This window comes from Nyctereutes procyonoides, unplaced genomic scaffold, assembly GCF_905146905.1.
Source record: "Nyctereutes procyonoides isolate TBG_1078 unplaced genomic scaffold, NYPRO_anot_genome, whole genome shotgun sequence".
Taxonomy (NCBI): domain Eukaryota; kingdom Metazoa; phylum Chordata; class Mammalia; order Carnivora; family Canidae; genus Nyctereutes; species Nyctereutes procyonoides.
In genome coordinates, this window is record NW_026575052.1 from 71,382,555 (window position 1) to 71,399,683 (window position 17,129).

A 17,129-nucleotide genomic window follows, 5' to 3' on the forward strand; every position below is an offset into this window, starting at 1 on the left:
TTGTAACAGAGAATTCTAATTTTAAAATAATTAATTTTAAAAGCTAACATTTTAACTTTTGATGTTCTAGTTCTAAGTTTAAAACTAAAATTTTAAAGTGTTAAGACCAGGGTATACAGAACCTTGTTGGGCTGGGGGGGCGGTGAGAAATCGCCAGTACCTGTAGAATACAGAGCCTGTCACCATGTTTTCAAATGTAGACTGCCCAAATACCATTTAAGCTGTCGGAGGGCAGGAATGGAGTCTGGCATGTCCACCACGGGGCAGGCCCAGAGTTTAGCATCAGCCTGGCTCTGGGCAGGCACTTAGGAGATATCTGTGGCAGGAAAGGATGCAGGGCTGGGGCGGGTAGACTAAGGGAAGCCAGCTTTCCGGGCCAAAGCATGGCAGCCCTAGAGCTCAGGAAACACGAAGCAACTGGATGGTGTTGGGGCTGTAAAACTAAAGATGGGAAACCGGCCTGCAGACTTTCCCCTGGATACTTCAGCCCTAGAGCAGCTCTGTGGATTTTGCACAGGCGAATGATGTGATGACAAGTGGATTTTCTAAAGATAACTGAGGTGGTTGTGTACAGAATGCATGAAGGAGATAATGCGGCTAGGAGGCTCTGAACTATCCCAGCAAGTGAAGAGGGATAAATCAGGGCCCTCGGCACTGACAGGGTCAAACAGAGAGCAGCTCCCCGAGGTGGGGGGGAGAGAAACCTGACAGGAATGAAGGTGTTAGAGCTGGAGGGGCTGGGAGTGTAGGAGGGCCAGTCACTCACTGGAGGGAGGCTTGGGAAAGGGTGAGGAGAGAGAGAGGAAGATGCAGTTGAGTTTTCAGCCTTTTGAAGGTGGAGGCCATCTTGCTAGGCATGGTGCAGTGGGGCAGCTTAGGTGGTGCTCAGGGTCAGGAGCCCAGGCCCAGATGCGGGAGAGGTTGGGTTGTGGGTGCTTGTCTCTCAACAGGCCTACTTGTACTGTCATCACCTGAATTTGCTTGCCCCTTGAATCATTTAAGCTCTTTCTTTCCTCTGTAACTGTTGTGTCTCTTGAGCCCACTCATTCACAGCTTCTCCTTACTCTCGCTGGCCTTACTGGTAAGCCTTCGTGGGCCTCACAGTGCATAGCAGACAGAAACTCCACCTGGGCCGAAAACCAAAGGAGCTCTTCTCACATTGGACAGTGCCCTGACAGACTTTCAGGAGAGCTCCTTCACAGCCTAGCAACATCATCAGATTTTTTTTCCCCTGTGCTTTTTCTGCTCCTTACAAGTTGAATCAATGACTGTCCCCACCACAGATTGTCCCCACCTAACAACTCAGTCTTCCTGTTTGCCTTCATTTCCCCACACTGAACCCACTTTGGGTTATGACCCATGACTTCCAACCAAGAACTGAACAGTTGTCCCTGCCACAGGGAGTTTCTGTCCAGGTTAGATGTTGTGTTTGCTTAGTGTGATCCTCAGACAAGGGACTCTGGTATTTTAATGTCAGTCAAGTACCAACCTGAGATTTTTAAAGGAGATCTCATGGTGCTCTGTGAAGTTCCCACAACTCTGCCTCTTTCTCTGGTCATTGCCATTCATTTTTGTGTTCTTCTTGCCTCCGTCATTTCATTATTGATAAGTGTTAAATTGCAGTGTGTCTTGCTCCTCCTTTTAATGAAAGCCACTCTACACCTGGGATCACAGCCTAGACTTTCTTTGAAATTCCCGAAAAGCTTAACACACAGCTTTGAACACAGTGGGCATTTAATAAATCCTTCATGATGATGTTCAAGTTAGCATGTTGGTCTTTACCTCTCTGACAAGGTCAGAGGACCATCTGTGTTCTCTCAGATACGTCAAATGCAAACTGAGAAAGCAGCCTTGTCTGGGCAGTTGCTCCTGGCTCCCGGCCTTGTGATTTGAGGCATGTAATCATAATCCTGATTTGTCAGCAGGGAGCATTCAGCTTCCAGGTTTCAATCCCATGAAACAGGTAGCATGGATTAGGAGCAAGAACATTTCCTGGGAGCAAGGAGGCTGGTGTGAATCTTGGATTTTCAGGGAGTGATGCTGTGGCTGCATCCAGTCGCTTCTTCCTGGTGTGTCTTAATTTTCTCATCTATGAAATGAGGGAGAAGGACATGATCTTTGCGGCAACCCTCCCAGCTGCCAATGCTCTGAATCTGTTATTAAGTCATCTTGAGTAAATGACAGTCACTGAGGTGCTCGTGTGCAATGTCGACATGTTCCCTTTGTAAGGTGGTGGCTTTTATACGCTGGAGCATGGCTTAATTGATATTAAGTGGCCTTTCTGCTGATTAAAAATAAAAACTTTGAGTACGTGATTTTTCACAGAAATACAAACCCATATCAAAATGGGGAAAAATCCACGAAGGTGTAGACTCTGGGAATTAAGTGTTCATAATGCTTGGGTATTGAGAAATGCACTGGGGACCGTAATGGTTACTAAATCATGACATTTTCAGGAAAGACATAGAAGATCAGTGGTAAGAATGAGCTAATTAAATTGACCTTTACATTTCCTCCACCCTTCTGGAGGCCCCACTAATCCCAGACCTCCCACTGCGGAAATAAACATCTTCAGTGTAGACTTTCAGAGGAGTGGGGAGGAAGGATGGCACCATTAATACCTTTCTTAAGGGAAATGACAGTAAATTTCCAATTAGAAGAGTCAGAAGGCCACTGAAGAGTGAGTTTCATCTCTCATTATCTTCCTTTATTTCCTGCCAAGGGCTGACATGACACAGAGCTTCAAACACTGCTATTGAGTTTTGGGACAGGATGTTGTAAGATCAGTCACGTGTTTGCCTGTGCAAGACGGAAGCGGTAAAAATAAGGCCACTTACCAAGAGGCAAGAGAATCAAGCAAAAAATGGACTCAATTGTCATCTCTCTACCTGTCCTACATCTAATAGGTCTGCCCTAGAACTTCAGTTTTTGCCAGAGAGTTCTGCTTTTCCCCCAACTCCCCTGGGAGCATCCCTAAGAATCAAGATTTGCTGGCTATAAATGTGTCCACCGCGCTGGACCGAGTACAGTGTACGTATGATGGTCCCTCACTTACCCAGAGACAGCCCAGGATCTATAGCTAGCAAGTTGGTCATCTTAGGGACTTGCAAGAAGAAAGTTTGGCCCTGTCACAGATGCCTGTGTACTGTAGGAGTGTGTTTATATGAACTGTCTGCAATAGGCAAATCTATAAGGTGGTGGATCGTGGTTTCCTGCTTGGAGGGTGGGGGTCAGAACGGGAGTGACTGCTAATGGGTAAGGGTTTCTTTTCAAGGTGATAACCATGTTCTCAAATTCACTGTGGTGATGGTTAATTTTGTCTACTAAAAACCATTAAACTGCACACTTTAAAGAGGTGAATTATCTGGCATGTGAGTTACAGCTCAGTAAAGCCATTAAGGAAGAAGAATGCAGCTTAAGAGTAGTTTGTATTCGATAGGTGATTTTAATTTTCCTCCACCACTGACTTGAGCTCCCTTTTTCTCGAGGGTAGGGCAGTGAGATAATGGTGTTTCCATTTAGAACAAGTGAATTTGAGGCATCAGATCGTTTATAATGTGAAACTAACAAATGTACAGAAGAACGAGGTGGCTAATGAATACAGCGTGTATGTTGCAGTTAGTTTACATTTGTGATTAGATACCACCCCTAAATTAACAGCAAATCATTGTCCATCTCCTACTTCTCTGCAAACTAATAGCAGTAACTATTACTGAATACTAATTAGTGGAGCAAGAAGGAAACCCAGAGATGTTAAATCCAACTTTCTTTGCCAATAGTCAGGTAACAGAGCGAGGGGAGCTGGGAGGGCTCGTTCCCTTGACTTCTGACTCGCTCTGTTTCTGCCGTACATGCTGAGATCTGAAGCCTATGAATAAATTTGTGGGCAGTGGAGGTAACAAGACACTTGTATCAGTGTCTCTTAATCCATATTTTAAATGTTTAATTGAATCTTTTAAAGCTCTGCATTGAACGGGATTGTGGACTTCGAGGTAACTCAGCCTGTCATCCAGATTACTCCCCACACTGTCAGTTCCAAGGTTGCTTTTGCAAACCTCCATCTCTCTCCTCGAGCCCTCATCTTTACCTGGCACCTGCTTGCTTTATTCTTGCTTCTCCCTTGAGGTAGCAGAGGTCTGCGCAGTGAGCTCCCCTGACTTTCCCTCCCCTGTGCCTTTCAATCCGTGGGCGTCTTCAGCCTGCTTTCCTCCTCTCCTCAGGAAGGAGTCACCCACCTCTCCCGGCTGCCTTCCCCTGTGCTTTCCATCTCTCTCTCTCTCTCTCTCTCTCTCTCTCTCTCTCTCTCTTTCTCTTTCTCTCTTTGTCTTTTAAAGATTTATTTATTTGAGAGAGTGAGTGAGCAGGGAGGAGGGGCAGAGGGAGATGGAGAAAGAGAATCTTAAGCAGACTCTGTGCTGCACCTGGAGCCCAATGTGGGGCTCGAACTCACGACCTTGATATCATGACCTGAGCCGAAACCAAGAGTCCAGTCAGTCCTCAGTCAACTGGGCCACCCAGATGCCCCACTTTCTATTTCTTTAGAGACCTGTCCCACCCCTTTATCCCCTTTGATGGAGATAAGTGGGCGCTGAGGACAGGAGGAAGACCTTGTGCATTGGGATTTTTTTTTACCTCAGAGTTCTTTATAAAATGTTGTAAATTCGTTTGTAAAAATATAAGTGGTTGTTAAGGAGGGCTGTAGGAAATAACCTGCAAAGGTAAATGGACAGCAGGAGGCTCTCAATTTTTCCTAGGTACAAACCAGAGGCTTGGCCAGGGTGGGCATAAGAGGAATCCAGGACAAACTGGAAGAAGATTATCTCTGAGTCCTTCTTCATTTTTAGCTTCTCAGTCTGCAGAATCATCTGTCAATATTGATCTGCACTTGTAAAGATCTTCCAAGTTGAAATTCACTATTTATAATCATCGCTACCATTTATTGAGTACTTCTCTATTCCAGGCACTATTTTAAAACATTATATTCCTCTAATTTAATTCCCAAACTTGTGGCTCATATTATTATTATCCTTATCGTTATTTCTATAGATACGGAAACCAACGCACCAACCAAGAGCTTAAATTAACTTGCCCAAATTCATGGTCTTGATTTTAAAGTTTCCATGCCCAATGCCATGTTATACCATCTGCCAGCTTCATCAGCAGCACTGTTTGGAACTTGAAAGGCCATCATGGCTCTGCTTATGGCAACGTGAACCTGAGAAGATATGAGTAAACTAAATAGAAGTATGAATGGACTAAACATAGAGAGATGGTTTCAATGTCAGAACATTTTGATTGGGCAGTCTAGGTGGCTCAGCGGTTTAACACCGCCTTCAGCCCAGGTTATGACCCTGGAGACCCAGGATCGAGTCCCATGTAGGGCTCCCCATAAGGTGCCTGCTTCTCCCTCTGCCTGTGTCTCTGCCTCTTTCTCTCTGTGTCTCTCTTGAACAACTAAATAAAATCTTTAAAAAAAAGCAAAAAAATTTAAAAAATTAAACCATTTTGATGAATGTGTACTTCATGGCTTTGTGAGGGTCTTCTCTGATGGCTTATAGACTTGGGAAGATGTATGAGGACATTTCACAAGGCCAGTGGGACATTTCACACATTGAATGCCCTGGATTGCCTTTAAACTGTGTTGTGACTTTGACTCCACATAGCCAAAGAGCACTTCGTTTTGCACATTCACACTTTTGAACTGAGAGGTTCAGAATCCCAGATTTTGAATTTTTAAAATGGCACCGTGTTTCAGAATATATAGCTTTGTCTATAACAAAGAATCTGTTTTCCTTTTTTCTTCTTTCTTTTCTTTTCTGAAATCTGTTTTCTAATGAGGGCATATAAGAGTAGAGCTCCATATTCTAGGTAGATATCATTGTGTCATTTTACCTGGCAACTTTCTCATACACACAGAAAGGTAGGTATTGGTGAACATTCCTGAGAGTAAATATTTTACTTTGGAAATGGGAATTACCTTGAAGATGACTAAACAGCCCTATAAGCAGTGATTTTTAGGCCTTTGATTAGATCAGATTTTCATCTCAGACTTGGTCTTTTTTTTTTTTTTAAGATTTTATTCATTTATTTGAGAGAGTGAGCATGAATTAGGGAGAGCAGGAGAGGGAGAAGCAGATTCCATGCTGAGCAGGGAGCCTGACATGTGAGTGGATCCCTAAGACTCTGAGATCATGACCTGAGCCAAAGGCAGACACTTAACTGACTGAGCCACCCAGGTGCCCCAAGACTTGGTCTTTTAAATCAGGTGGTTAAGAGGGAAAAGAATTTAAAAAAAAATAATAATAAAAAAAAAATATATATATATATATATATATAGTATCTTCAGCTGGACCTTCTTTCCTCTATGCACAACTTGTCCTCACTTGCAGATTTTGTCTTAACTTCTTTTTGTCTTTTCTTTCTTTTTTTCTTTTTTCTTTCTTTCCAGTTTAGCATTGTGGAGAGTAACCCAGAATTTCGCATTCCCAGAGTAAAGGATTTCTTGTTTCAGCCTTGGCATTATTTGTCAAGAAAACCCTTACAGTTTTAAGCAGGGAAAAACAGGATAGGACAGTCTAGAGATAGAAGCCAGTCACCAAAAGGGAATGAAAAGCGCCAACAATTCTCAGAACGTGTGAACTAATTAAAATAGACACAGTGTACTGAGTCACGTGGTCAGAAATGTGAAGAATTCTTAGGATTGACACCATCACCCCCAGTACACAGCACTGTCAGAAATATGAAGTGCTGGGCATCTTTCAGCCCTGTCTGTGCCGCATGAATTGTCTGACTTTAAGCCCTGGGCTCAACCACACATACTTTCCCTGTCCTGAAGCCGTGTTCCAGAAACATACATCAGTCTCAGCTCTTGCCTTGCGAGAAGACAGCTCCTCAAGTCGAGTAATGAACAGTCCTAGAATGAGTCAGGATAGATTTGTACACACGTTAATAAAATGTAGATTGAGGACCTTGGCCTGCATTAGCATTGAGGCTATTACTGATGATTTACTTTTACTTGGCAATACTGAAAACATAAAGACAGCTTGGTTTTGTGCCAGTACTTTCATGCTCTAAATTGTCATTGGATGACTGTATCAACGATCCCATCATTAATGCCCACCAGACTTTTGAGCCCAGGAGGGAGGCAGCAATGGTGGGAGGGATGGAGGCCGACTGCTCTGGGAGAGGCCCCTGCAAGGTCCTCATGTGTATCGTCCCACTCAAATGTTCAAGTACTAGGGCAAGCAAGTCATTTCCACTCTCTGGGATTCTGTTTTCTTACCTGTAAATTAAATGGCTTAGGATAATCTCCAAGGTTGCTGTCAGCTGTCATGCTCTTTGATTGTGAACATTATTTACATATAGAGGGACTCCTTGGGGGTTACCAAAGGTCACTGCGAAGCTCTGCTTCTCTCAGGCCTTCTTCCTCTTCACCTCCCAAACTCGCCAACCATCCTGTGTGATACTATGGTTCATTTTTTCTTTGTGACAGAGCAGAGCACACTGAATAATTTCAGAATTTAATTTTGCTACATAGCAGACTGTATGGAAGCTGCCTAGTGGCTCCTTTAGATACATGGCTTTGACTTCCTTCTCTCAGCTCATTTTCTCCATCTTGCCAAAATTGTCCTGAGAGTATCTGGAATCTATGAAGCATTATTTTCATGCTGCCCTAAGAACTATTGCCATCTTCTCTTCAATCATGGCCCAGATATCTTAAACCAACATTATGCCTCTGCTGAGGTGATGGCCGTAACTTTCTGACTGAACTTTTGTTGGGAAGTGTACTGACTCACCCTCTGAGGTGAATCTATAGCTCCTGGGGCAGCATGCCATGCCTTCAAGTAAATTCGTTCTGAGAGTTACGAAAGGTCTGTGGTAGAGATCTCATTCAGCTCACCCTCTCCCCTAGTTTATTCTCCATCACTTTATAGACACAGAAACTGAGGCTCAGAGAAGCTAATGGACATACCCAAGGGTTGAAGAGCGGTAGAACAGGTGCCGTACCATTAGATGCACACGAACACACACACACACACACACACTTCTACCTTATTTCAAAGACCCAGAAAGTCTATGATTATGATGTAAAGTGATGGCAAAAGTTTAGTCTTATCTTCAAAAATTACCCATTTTGGCTTCCTCAGAGGAAATGTTAGGCAGGAGCCTCAGGCGTATTACTTGACTCTATTGTACTCCACAGTCTGGTTATCTTCAAGTGGGAAAAAGCACTTGGCCTTTCCTATCTCAGGAGAATGTTGTGAAAATAAAGATGAAATAGTGAGTTGGATTTTTCCAGGCCTTAAGAGTCATTTCAAGTATTGTTCATTTTGTGTAAAATAGTGTTTACTCTTCTGATTTTCTACTTCTCTAAGGCTTTCAATAAATTTGGTTCATATTTTTTTATGTTCGTAGTGATTATAAAAGGTACTTTCTTAATTCTGACAATGTGGCTGTTCCTAACTTCACTGATTATTTGAAAACTGAGAGCCTTAAAAAAATCCTTACATGCACGGAAAGTAGACTACCAGTTGGATTGGGTCTACTCATATGATTATTGAAAAACTGAGTTGAGGCAGAATCAGGATTAGAATTTGTAAAGTGTTATGACCAGGATTAAGACATGGGCAATATGCTAATGCAGAGTCTAGAATAAATGATTATCAATATATTTGAAACTGAAGGGAAAGACAAAGAATTTGAAAGAGGTAGCATCTGAGCTGAAGAGCCACTACTTATTTGATGAGTCATTTCTAGCCTTTTGGAAGCCCATACCTTGCCTTGTATAAATCATTATTAAATATTTTTCTAATGAATTAATACAGTGAATGGAATGAATTCTTCTACTTCACTACAAAGTTTCCCATTTTTGGAAGCCTGGGTGGCACAGTCAGTTCAGCATCTGACTCTTGGTTTCTGCTCGGGTCATGATCTCGGGGTCATGGGATTGAGCCCCACGTCAGGCTCTGCACTTAGCACAGAGTCTGCTTGTCCTTCTCCCTCTGCTCATCCTGTGTGCTCTCTCTTTCTCTCTCTCAAATAAATAAAACCTTTAAAAAAATAAAATAAACTTTCCCAGGGATCCCTGGGTGGCGCAGCGGTTTGGCGCCTGCCTTTGGCCCAGGGCGCGATCCTGGAGACCCGGGATCGAATCCCACGTCGGGCTCCCGGTGCATGGAGCCTGCTTCTCCCTCTGCCTGTGTCTCTGCCTCTCTCTCTCTCTCTCTCTCTCTCTCTCTGTGACTATCATAAATAAATAAAAATAAAATAAAATAAACTTTCCCATTTTAACCAAACCAAAGCTGGACAGAATATAATGGGAGAGGTATTCATGCTAGTAAGTATGTGATTATGACACACTTAATGCACTGGAGTTTATACCCTCCGCATAGACAAAACCCACTCTAGCCACACTTCAGTAGACTCTTGATTCTCACGTGGGAGACAGACTTGCCATGGCTCTGTCGTCCTCATCTCCTTCTTCAGATACCCCAGCCCACACTTGCAAGGTCAAAATCTGCATTTCAGTGTGATCCCCAAGTGATTTGGTTGCTCCTTAAAGTTTGAGAAGCACTTACTGTGCAGCGTTCAATTTTATTCTCTCCCATTGGTCTGTGATATAATGTTAGACTTTAATATCTGATATTAATCAATATGTTGCTGTAATTCTATCCTTTGCTGAGCACAGCATCCTTTACTACCTACCCCACCCCCCCCCTCCAAAAAAAGAAGTTATTTGAGATAATTTTTTGCAAGTTAATGTGTGGGAGAAAAATGTAAGACCCTTAGCCCATGACAATAATTGATTTTTTTTTTTTGCTGGTGTTTAAAATGCCAAAAGGGAGAATTCACTTCCATTTTCTTCCTTTTAATTCATAGTAGGAAGTAGTGTGAAGGAGAATTTTTTTGAGGAAAAAAAGAAAAAAAAACCCAATGTAATGGAGAATTAGACTCTCGTCAATATGGCCATTTTCATCCTGAAAATTATTTTCATCCTTCTCTATCTAATGGATTTCAGTTGTCTCAAGAATAATTTAACCCTGCCAAATCCTGCTATTTAAAGTCATTGGAAGTTACATCGATTTTTTTTCCCCTTCTCTCCAGTTTCCTAATAACCTAAGGAAAGCAAATTCAGTTAATTGGCAGCATTGGCTCTGCTCTTGACAGTTGTGCCTGCCAGCCCTCTAATCAAGACGTGCTGTGTTAGAATGTGACGGTCGCCACAGCCGTGCCAGGGTGCATGCTGGGAGATGGCAACACAGTTGTGGGCCACTCCCTCAGCAATGAGAAGGACCTTCCTGAGCGACTCTGCCACTGCAGCCTAGTTGTCCTTCATAGAGCTAAATCCTGTCGGATTTCATCTAGAGAGGAAGGAAAGCATAGCGACCTGCGTATACTAGACGGAAAAGACCTCTTTCATTGAAAATCCATGATGCAGTGATAACCACTCATTTCTCTAAAGACATCTGTGTCCCTTTTACCAGACATTCAGTGGGGCTTTCAAATGCCCACTTGTAGAGAGGAAGTTGGAGAGGGAAAGTGTCTTGCCTTTGAATCCCTCCTATGCCACCCAGCTCTGGAGCCAGGCAGGGTGGGAAGGTCAGTACTGAGAGGCACAGGCAGGCAGCAGGGGTGGGGAGTACCCTTCTGAGGTGCTAGACATCATCCTAGTAGTCTGAGTGACCAGTGTAAGAAGGTTGGAGGAGATGGGAGAGGTTTCTTGAAGGTTAAGAAAACGGGAGATTCAAACAAGAGAGTCACAAATGAGAAAAGGGTCGACTTTCAGGTGGACTTAACCTAGCTAGAGTATCAGCTTGAGCCAGATACTGGAACAAAATGGTGCTAAAAGAGCCCCTGCTCAGAGCCACTCCTTGTCCACCAGGAGCTAAATTGTTCTCAAAATGGCTGAAGTGGGGTAGAGGATGGACTAAGTCAGAGTCTTATGAGGAGCTAGTTCAGAATACACCTGCCCAGGCCTCTCCCAAGGATGGCACAGACGAAGTAGTTGCGAGTGGTCTTTACTAGTTGAGAACTGGGGCTCTGAGTCCTCTACCCTGGAGATGGGGCTCCAGCGCTTCCCCTTACTAGCCATGGGGCCTTTGCCCAGTGATCGACCCTCTCCTGTCCCCATCTCCTCACCCGTAAGATTATGAGAAATATGTTCGGCCTGCTGTTTGGCAGAGTAACTGTTCTGTAAGGAAACTACTCGGGGAATGGAAGAAATTCTTTTTTGGTTGGAACCTAATTTTATTCAGAAGAAAATATGAGCTCTTGTCCAGCTCAGAAAAAGAACAAGGTAGACAAAGTAACTGGTTGGAGTTGGCCATTAGCCTACCTTAAGGACATTGGAAGCATAGTATATATCCAAGCTGTTTTCATTTCATTTGAAAGACTAGCGGTTTGAGGGATCCCTGGGTGGCTCAGCGGTTGAGCGTCTGCCTTTGGCTCAGTGCGTGATCCGGGGGTCCTGGGATTGAGTCCCACATCAGGCTCCCTGCAGGAAGCCTGTTTCTCCCCCGCCTTTGTCTCTGTCTCTCATGAATAAATAAATAAAATCTTAAAAAAATAAGACTAGCAGTTTGAGTTATGATACATATTTAATGTTGTCATCCTACATATACCAATTTCTTTCAAACATAAATGTGTTTGAAAACTTGTGATGACAACACATGATCTGGAAATCAGAAGGCCATGCCTCTAACCTATGTCTTCCTTCCTCCCCCCGCCTTATCCCAACGGGAAGAATTCCTTGACCAGGAGCGCACCCCTTCCCAACGACTCCCAGGCACGCAGCGGGGCTCGATTCCACACCTCCTACGACAAAAGATACATCATCAAGACCATCACGAGTGAAGATGTGGCCGAAATGCACAACATCCTGAAGAAATACCACCAGGTAATTTTTCTCTATTTGAAACTCTTGAGAAAGTTAACATTCATGATGAATTATGACCAAGGCCAAAGATCTAGTTAGGAATAATAAGAACACATTTGACATAAAAATCTCCTTGCTGGGTTTATTAACATTTCTGTGACCAGATTGCTGATCATTAACATTTAGGAATTCTTGTACTGTGAAGATCATTAGTTATTTATTTAACACTTTTCATGTAAATACTCTTCCGCATAATAGTTTTGATGATTACCATTCTGAATTTAAAATCACTTAGTTTAAGATTTGGCAACATTTCAGAAGTGTTTTCCCCATGCCAGAAGTCAGGTGTTGACCTCTTGGGTATTTATCCATTTACACTTCCAAATCCTATCTTGCTTTCTCTGTTTCTTCCTGTCCCCGCCCCAGAGGGGTCCACCCCACTCTGAGAAAATTATTCGATTTTAGAAAGTTGGTGTTTGTTTACTTCCTGCGTCCTTTTTACCCTTCAGTGTTCTCCATTCATAATCCCCTGGGAATAAAATGAAACTCCCGTTGGGAGCAATGATCTATCTCCCTCCCTCCCTCCCTTTCTTTCTCTCTTTCTCAGTATCAACAATTCTGACATAAGTGTGCCTGATAGAGCACATATTCCCCAGGTCCCAGCTGGAGCTGTACAAGGCTTTATGTACTGTGGTATAAGGGCATGAAGTCCATTGTCAGATACTCCTGGCTTCAGATCCCAGCCCTGTCACCTCCTAACCAGGTGACTTCTGGACTTTGAAGCCTCAGTTTCTTGGTTTATACAATGGAGGTAATAACAACACCTAACTCTGGAGTCCTGGAGGTTAAGGGGGAAGAGCTCACATCCGGTACTCAGCACAGCTCTGCCACACGCTGGCACCTCGGTAGATGGTGCTGGCGACCATCATCACCAAGTCACACAACAGTAACCACTGTGGCATCCTGAGAAATTGTGGTCTTTGGCATGAATATGACCATTGCTTGCAACATCACAGCAGTCATCTTCAGAACTACTATCTGAGCCACACGCCAACACACACACGCTTGCTTTTAGACTCCTGCTTTATTTTTTGACCTAAATAGCTCCAAATCCTCCTCACAAGTAAAGATTGGCTGTCACAGAGGATTCTCAGAATTAAGTGCCTGTGTTAACTGAAGGATTCTGAAACATTATTAAATCTCGGCCTCTCGAGGTGACTACTTTGAAGGTAGTGGTCATTTGGATTTGTGAGCTCTGAGACTTCTGTTTAAAAGTCCGCTTCCCTACTTTATGGTCACATGTGATGTTCTAGCGTCATGAATTATTTCTTGGCACTTGCTTATTCTTCCCATCTCTGCGAATGTGATCGATTGCATTTTGCTTGCAGTGAAATCTATTAAAAATCTTTGAGCTATATTCTGTTTCTGGAAACTGGGGACTGCTCCTGTTTTGTTCTTTAAAAACATTAAGTCAGCCTCTAAATTCATTGAATGTCTAAAAAATCTTTTAAAACATCTCTTCCTTTTGAAATTTGTTCTATAGCACTTATGCTGTTGCCTAATATAAAGGACATTTTAAAATACCAGGATAGTATGAGTGAGGGCACAGGCACAGGCCTCTGAATGAATTGAATTACAGTATGAGACTTTTAACTATTCACCTTTTAAAGTGTCTACTATTTCATGTTTCCCCCTCTGGAACCTAATGTCATGCTTAGACAGTCTTTTTACTCTTTCTTTAAATTATCTCAGAACATTCAAAGCAAAGTGATACCTCAGTGACTGATGAAAACATATTATTCTGATACGTGGCTATGATAACGTTCTAATAAAATGTGACACGCAATTCAAATATCAACTTCCTGATGACAACTTTGAGTTCAGAATTTCTTGGCTTTCCAGAAATCACTGTTTGAAACCTTTTCTCTGGGGTAGTCGCTGTAACCTCGCATGCAGATTTGACATGTCACCAGTATTACAGAAAATACATTGGGGATCATAATAAATATATTGATGTCCTCCTAGGGCTTTCACAGAGCTCAAGATTGCCTTTCGTTCCACTGCTAGAAAATAGTTATCTTCTTGGTATGTTCTTTCCCCAAAAAGTCTGTTCTCCAACATCTGGATTTTTCTTTCTTCTTAAAAATAGCATCTTAAACCTAAAGTGTCTTAATAAATGAGAATTGCCATGATTAATACAATTTATTTCAAGGACATTAAGTTGAAAATCAAGAGACCTACATCCTAGCTTGTGAAGAAATGGCTACTTAGATGATCTTTGAAGCTCAGTTTCCCCATCTGTGTTTCATTCATTCATTCATTTGTTCACAGATTTACTCTTGACCTAATTCCAGAAAGGATAGAAGGTGGCCTTCCACAAAGTTTGAAACATGAGGTAGAATAAATGGGAAGAGAGGCAAGGTAGAAGAGGGAAGGAGAGGATGGATACAAAATGAAACCTGGGTTGGGCTGGGATGACCAGCATGCTTGCTAGCATGAGGGCCAGGAATTTGAGTTTCCTAGCAGCCAACATGCAAAGAGAAGCCTGAGTAAGTCAGTGACACAGCTACTGTGCTTGAAGATACCAATGAATAAGTTGAGCAGGACTAGAACTGTTCTTGGTGCTAGGATCAGACAAGGGTTGCCTTAGTCTAAGGAGTACCCCACAGAGAAGACACGTGACACAGTAAACGTCATCCTTGCAAACACCTATGCAACATAGAATTTCATGGAACTTGAAACTCATCGGTGTAGGCTGCTGAAACCACATCAACACAGAATTACACTTGGTACCACGGTTGTGCAAGGGAGGATGCAGTTTGCACGGGCTCCCTGGCCCTCTGCTGGCCTGGCTGCCTCCTGAATGTTCTTCACGCCCCTCCTGCCAGAGGCCACCTTCACACGGGATACTGGTGATTTGACCCAGTGGCGAGCTCAACCTCGTAAATCCCCAAGTTAGCTGTTGCCCGCGATCGGATACAGGCCTCGTCATCTGTGATCCAGGAGAGGTCTCTCCAGGCTTTGTGGTTCTCTGTTCTATTCTGTGATGCTCCCAGGCATTTGAGGCACATGTCAGGCTTTTTTTCCTGCTCTAAGGAGATCTGGACCAATTTGAGGATTTATGCTGAGTCATAAATTTCTGTCTGTTGCTTGGGCTACAAGTGTCAATTCTTCGATTTCGTCTTGCTTTTTGTTGTTGTTGTTTTTTGTTTTGTTTTGTTTTGTTTTACCTTCTAATGTGCTGCTGTGCTTCTGAACTGCAACCTGGTCTGGATGAGCAGTGAGGTGTGTTCTGATTGTCAGTGGACAGGACTGGCTCTCGGAGAGGATGCCTCCTTGGAGTAAACGAATGGACTTGCCGATAGTTGTGGTACTTCCGTGGCCCTTTGACTTTTCTTTTCCCTTCTCTTTTCTTTCATTGTTTTCTGTTTTGATGAAATATAGCCAGAGCTATAGCGATAGTCAGGAAGGTTAAAATTGCCATGAGGCCAGTCTCTGGAGAAGTAGAACATTACTAGATGTTTACATAAATTCTTGGGACTACATTTCTGACAAGGTGGTGTGGCAGGAGGTTCAGGCCTCAGACTCTGGAGCTGCAGTTTTGCCTCTGACTAGCTATGACCTTGGGCAACTGACCAAACTTCTCTACACCTGTTTCTCTGTCTATAAAATTTGGTTAATAGTACCTCCTTTACTGGGTATTGTCTTAATTAGGTGAATTGATATTTACAACCTGCTCAGCTTGGTGAATGGGAAGTGCTCTTATTCAATGATTGAATAAGATAAAGACCATTCTTCTACTTCGTTTCCTTCATTTCCTGCCTCCCTGTGCTGAAATCATCAACTCTGTCAATCCACTAGGGGGCCTGGTTTCTGGTGTCCTGTGGGATGGTTGCAAAATTATGAAAATTCAAACCATAAGGAGTTAGAATTTTTCCCAAGCCCCCATATCTTGCCTCAGTCTTTACTTGCGGCCCAAATCCTACCATAATTTCCACTCCACATCATCCCTCAGACCAAAAGAGAATTTCTATTAAGCAAAGCAAACATTTACAAGCCTCTTTTATTTTATTTGGTTTTCTCTTTGTTATATTTGGGAAAATTACCCAAAGTTTTGGTGTCAGTACCATTTTCTTCACTTTTCTGTTAGGCTAGAACAAACTTGGGTCTTGTAAATGACAATTGTCAACTAATTTGCTCACCAGTGTCAGCATTCAAAAAGGAAACCTACTTGAATGTCTCTTAAAATGACTGATTTTTTTTTCCCCCCGCTGGCGTAAAATCATTGGGAGTTTTGGCATCATGTAGCTTCAGCTTTAACTGAAATTCAGGGTCAGTGTCAGTGGAATCTTAGAAGTTTTAAGAGAGGGAACAGGTTATTGTATGCCTCATCAAGAAATGCCTAGGAATATATCATTAAGAATATCTTTTCCATTTTTGAAATGCAGAGTTTAAATTTACTTGTTTCTCATTTCAAAATAACTGAACTGATAAACTGATAAAGCGACCCCCAAAGCATTGGGAAACAATTAGTAACTTGACCCAAATCTGGAGGTCCTGTCTAAAAATCTGAATTTCTTGTTGTTGTTGTTGTTTTAAGATTTTATTTATTTATTCATGAGAGACACAGGCACAGGGAGAAGCAGGCTCCCCATGGGGAGCCTGATGCAGGACTCGATCTCAGGACCCTGGTATCACAACCTGAGCCAAAAGCAGATAGATGCTCAACCACTGAGCCACCCAGGTGCCCTGAATTCCTTGTTGAGTAAGCTAGCTAGTATCTTACATCTCAGGAGAGGATTTTAGAATGAATGCTTGACTTTTTTGAACCCTCCTTGGAGTCCTATCTTTTTATCCTTCCATGAGGGACAGTGGTGTGGGTATTTTCATTCGAAGAAGAAGCCACGGAAAGAAGAAAAAAATAGGCACATAAAAGCCAACAGCTGAAACAGTTGGGTGTTGCACAGAAGAACAGGTTACACAGTGTATCAGTGCTTCTCAAACCTTGGGTGGAGACTCGACACCGGAGCACCGCGCAGAAATGCAGATTCTCACGCAGTGGGTCTCAGGTGGCCTGAGATGCTGAGTCTCTAACATGCTCCCAGGTGATGCTGATGAAGCTACTCAGGTGGCAGGGCACTATCTACTTTCTAGAGCTGGAGAAGCACGCTGAGTTTGCTTTTGGGTTTTTGGTTCTCTATCTGGAGGAGAGGTCAATTAAAATTTGAAAAGTACGTTAAAGTTTTAAGTCCGA

General features: G+C 42.9%; 1 protein-coding gene across 1 annotated transcript in view; it reads left to right on the plus strand.

Moving 5' to 3' along the window:
- PIP4K2A (phosphatidylinositol-5-phosphate 4-kinase type 2 alpha) overlaps positions 1 to 17,129 on the plus strand; it is a 177,317-nt gene that overhangs the window by 117,457 nt on the left and 42,731 nt on the right. Inside the window, exon 4 of the mRNA XM_055332768.1 lies at positions 11,744 to 11,896. Within this exon, the coding sequence (XP_055188743.1) occupies positions 11,744 to 11,896 (153 nt within the window). The remainder of the gene's footprint in view (positions 1 to 11,743; positions 11,897 to 17,129) is intronic.